Source organism: Oryzias melastigma, unplaced genomic scaffold (genome assembly GCF_002922805.2).
Source record: "Oryzias melastigma strain HK-1 unplaced genomic scaffold, ASM292280v2 sc05547, whole genome shotgun sequence".
In the NCBI taxonomy this organism is placed as follows: domain Eukaryota; kingdom Metazoa; phylum Chordata; class Actinopteri; order Beloniformes; family Adrianichthyidae; genus Oryzias; species Oryzias melastigma.
The window spans coordinates 1-1474 of NW_023422114.1; the positions used below are offsets into that span (position 1 = coordinate 1).

Sequence of the window (1474 nt, forward strand, 5' to 3'; positions counted from 1 at the left end):
AACCCACGCACGTCTTGATGAGCATCATTCAAGAGTGTGCAACATGATCTCACAACTGTACGGCAGGGCGCCATGCAGGGTGCAGTTCCAAAGGGTTACTGTAATTGTCTTTATTTTTTCTTGTTACAGGAGGACGCCGACTGTGATCTTTCTGCTGATGTCTTGAAAATCTTGGTTGTCCGTGGTACAGCAGAAGATCCAGTTAATGTTAGCATTGTTCTGGAGGGACAAGAGATCCTCTGCCACTGTCAAAACCCAGCAAAAGCGTGTGCTCTGCTAATGGGATACATTTATGGGATGAACTTGGAATACCCTCGAGAACTTCGCTACACATTTGAAGTTTTTCAAAAACTTTTCTTGGAGCTGGATTTAATCAAACTGTCCCCCAAAGTACAAGCTTTGAAAGCAAAGTTGCTTTCACAGTTCTGTTGAATGATGATATTGTTGGATGAAGTTTAAATCAATTGCATGAAAAAAATGTTTTTGTGTTGGATGAAATTTAAATCTATTAAATAAACAAAACAAAAAAATGTTAGTTGTGTGGAGGATGAAATTTTAGAGAATTACTTAAAAATGGTTTTGTATTGAATTAAATGGAAATAGATTACATTTAAAAAAATGTTTTTGTGTGTTGAATGAAATTTATATCAATTACATGTACAAAAAATAGTTTTTGTGTTGAAAGAAATTTAAATTTGTTAAATGAACAGAAAATAGTTTTTGTGTTGAATGAAATTTAAATTTGTTAAATGAACAGAAAAAAGTTTTGTGGTGGATGAAACTTGAATGAATTACATTAAAAAATTGTTTTGTATTGAATGAAATGAAAAAAACTGTTTTTGTGTTGGATGAAATTGAATTTTGTTTACATGAACACAAAATTGTTAGTTTTGTGATGGATGAAATTTAAATGAATTGCATAAAAAAATTTAGCTTTGTTTAAAATGAAATGGATTACATTTAAAGAAACTGTTTTTTGTGTTGAATTGAGTTTTGTTTACATGAACACACAAAATTGTTAGTTTTGTGTTGGATGAAATGTAACATTAAAACAGAATTTTGTCATTCATGATTAAACTGTTTAAAAGTATGTTTTTTGCTGTGGAAATGAGGTCGGGATAAATATATTTAAAATCATTGTTAAATTTACTTAATTAAATAACTGAAAGTTATTAAGAAAAATCATGTCATACTCACATAAAAGCTAAGAGTAAATTTAATTCATATTTTCCGCTCCTTCTTTTAGAAAGTGTTGTACATTTTACTTAATAAGGTTAATTAATTTGATCTTATAATGGAAATAATACTTAGTAATTTTTACTTAAGATTGGTTCATAATCGTACTTGTGGAAGTAAGTAAATGTTACTAGATTGTTGTTTGTAGTTTTTATGTTCATAAATGTAGTCAAATTTAATTAGGATTTGTTAGTGCAAATTGTTACGAGGATTTTCTTAAGTAAATCTTATTAGTAAT

At 29.0% G+C, this 1474-nt stretch overlaps 1 protein-coding gene across 1 annotated transcript; it reads left to right on the forward strand.

The window, feature by feature from the left end:
• Window positions 1-129: 129 nt before the first annotated feature.
• Window positions 130-686, forward strand: LOC112139780 (the record flags this gene model as incomplete). The annotated part of the gene is given in 1 exon segment (XM_024262610.2): window positions 130-686. A coding segment is annotated over 1 exon segment (303 nt), but the record flags the coding sequence as incomplete, so codon positions are not given.
• Between the last annotated feature and the right edge of the window lie 788 nt (window positions 687-1474).